At 41.1% G+C, this 1,530-nt stretch overlaps 1 protein-coding gene across 1 annotated transcript in view; it reads right to left on the bottom strand.

The window, feature by feature from the left end:
* Positions 1-1,530, bottom strand: part of LOC106883897 (E3 ubiquitin-protein ligase DTX4) — a 22,214-nt gene that overhangs the window by 6,934 nt on the left and 13,750 nt on the right. The window contains exon 5 of the mRNA XM_052976647.1: positions 961-1,092. Within this exon, the coding sequence (XP_052832607.1) occupies positions 961-1,092 (132 nt within the window). The remainder of the gene's footprint in view (positions 1-960; positions 1,093-1,530) is intronic.

Below are 1,530 nucleotides of genomic sequence, written 5' to 3'. Positions count from 1 at the left end.
AAAGACAGATGAAATGCTGCTAAGTCCAACCCATGCCAGCATGGAAGAAAGAGTTTTTGTGCAGGTGGCATGTAAAAAACACCATTTTGAGCATGGCCATTGCCAGTACCACCTGACTGGCCCTCGTGCCGGTGGCACGTAAAAAGCACCCACTACACTCTTGGAGTGGTTGGCATTAGGAAGGGCATCCAGCTGTAGAAACTCTGCCAAATCAGATTGGAGCCTGGTGCAGCCATCCGGTTCACCAGTCCTCAGTCAAATCGTCCAACCCATGCTAGCATGGAAAGCGGACGTTAAACGATGATGATGATGATGATGATGAAGGCATTTTTATGGCACAATTCTGCCAATGCACCAGCCAGGGATCAATGACATAATCCTTTCTACTAAAAGCACAAGGCCTGAAACTTTGGGAGAGGGAACTAGTTGATTACATCGACCCCAGTGTTTCACTGGTACTTAATTTATCGGCCCTGACAGGATGAGAAGCAAAGTTGGCCTCAGCTGATGAAATACTGCAAAGCATTTCACCTGGTGTGCTAATGATTCTGCTAGTTTACCAATATAATCTTTTCAGCAATAGGTACCAAGCCTGAAACTTGGGGGAGGGGGTGAGGTTCTGCTAGCTCACCGCCTTAACCCATTACCTACCAGTGATCTCATACAAATTTCGTAATTATCTGTCAATATTTACACATATCTAACCTTTTTGCTATATCTACTAGGTATATTTCTCAGATATTCAAATGAAGTCTGCTAATTTTTCACCCAATATCTCGCTTATTTCTATTTAAAATGTTATTTTGAAATGTTATTTTGATCATTCCAGCGTGTTTCTAAGGCTGTTTTATGCTAGAAATCAAAGTTTCATAAAAAAAATTCCAGTTAATAGAATTATGGGAGGTAATGGGTTAATGATGATAATAATATATTAGTCTAATTAATTGACAAATTGCTTACCTAACTTCGTTGAAGATTTGGTAAGAGAGATGCGTCCATGAGTCTGTGGTCTACCAGACACTGCACCATGGTGAATCTGTCCTGGAGGTAGCCGGACTGGAATGGCTGGAGATACCAAAATGTTTGTGATATCTGCAAGTAAGCATATATGTAATTACACATACACACACACACGCACTCATGTGCAAACACACGCACACTCATGCGTACACACACTCACAAAAATTCACATGCACAAACGCATACATACTCAAACACTTATGCATATACACACAAATGCACGCACATGCCCAAACGTATGTGGACACACATGCACATACCCAAACATGCGCATAACTCACACACAAATTCACATGCACAAACACACACACACACTTAAACACTTATGTACATACACACAAATGCAGATACACACTCAAACGTTGTGCACACACACACACATACATCCAAACGTGCATGTGCAAACACACATGCATGCGCACATATACACAAATTCAAAGGAAGCTAATCTTTTGTGGACTAAGTGTCAGTTTTCTGCAGTATTAAACAGACGAAAGAAACATTTTGGGA

This window comes from Octopus bimaculoides, chromosome 25 (assembly GCF_001194135.2).
Source record: "Octopus bimaculoides isolate UCB-OBI-ISO-001 chromosome 25, ASM119413v2, whole genome shotgun sequence".
NCBI lineage: Eukaryota > Metazoa > Mollusca > Cephalopoda > Octopoda > Octopodidae > Octopus > Octopus bimaculoides.
Note: the sequence above shows the minus strand (reverse complement) of the source record. Positions and strands in the feature narration are given on the sequence as shown.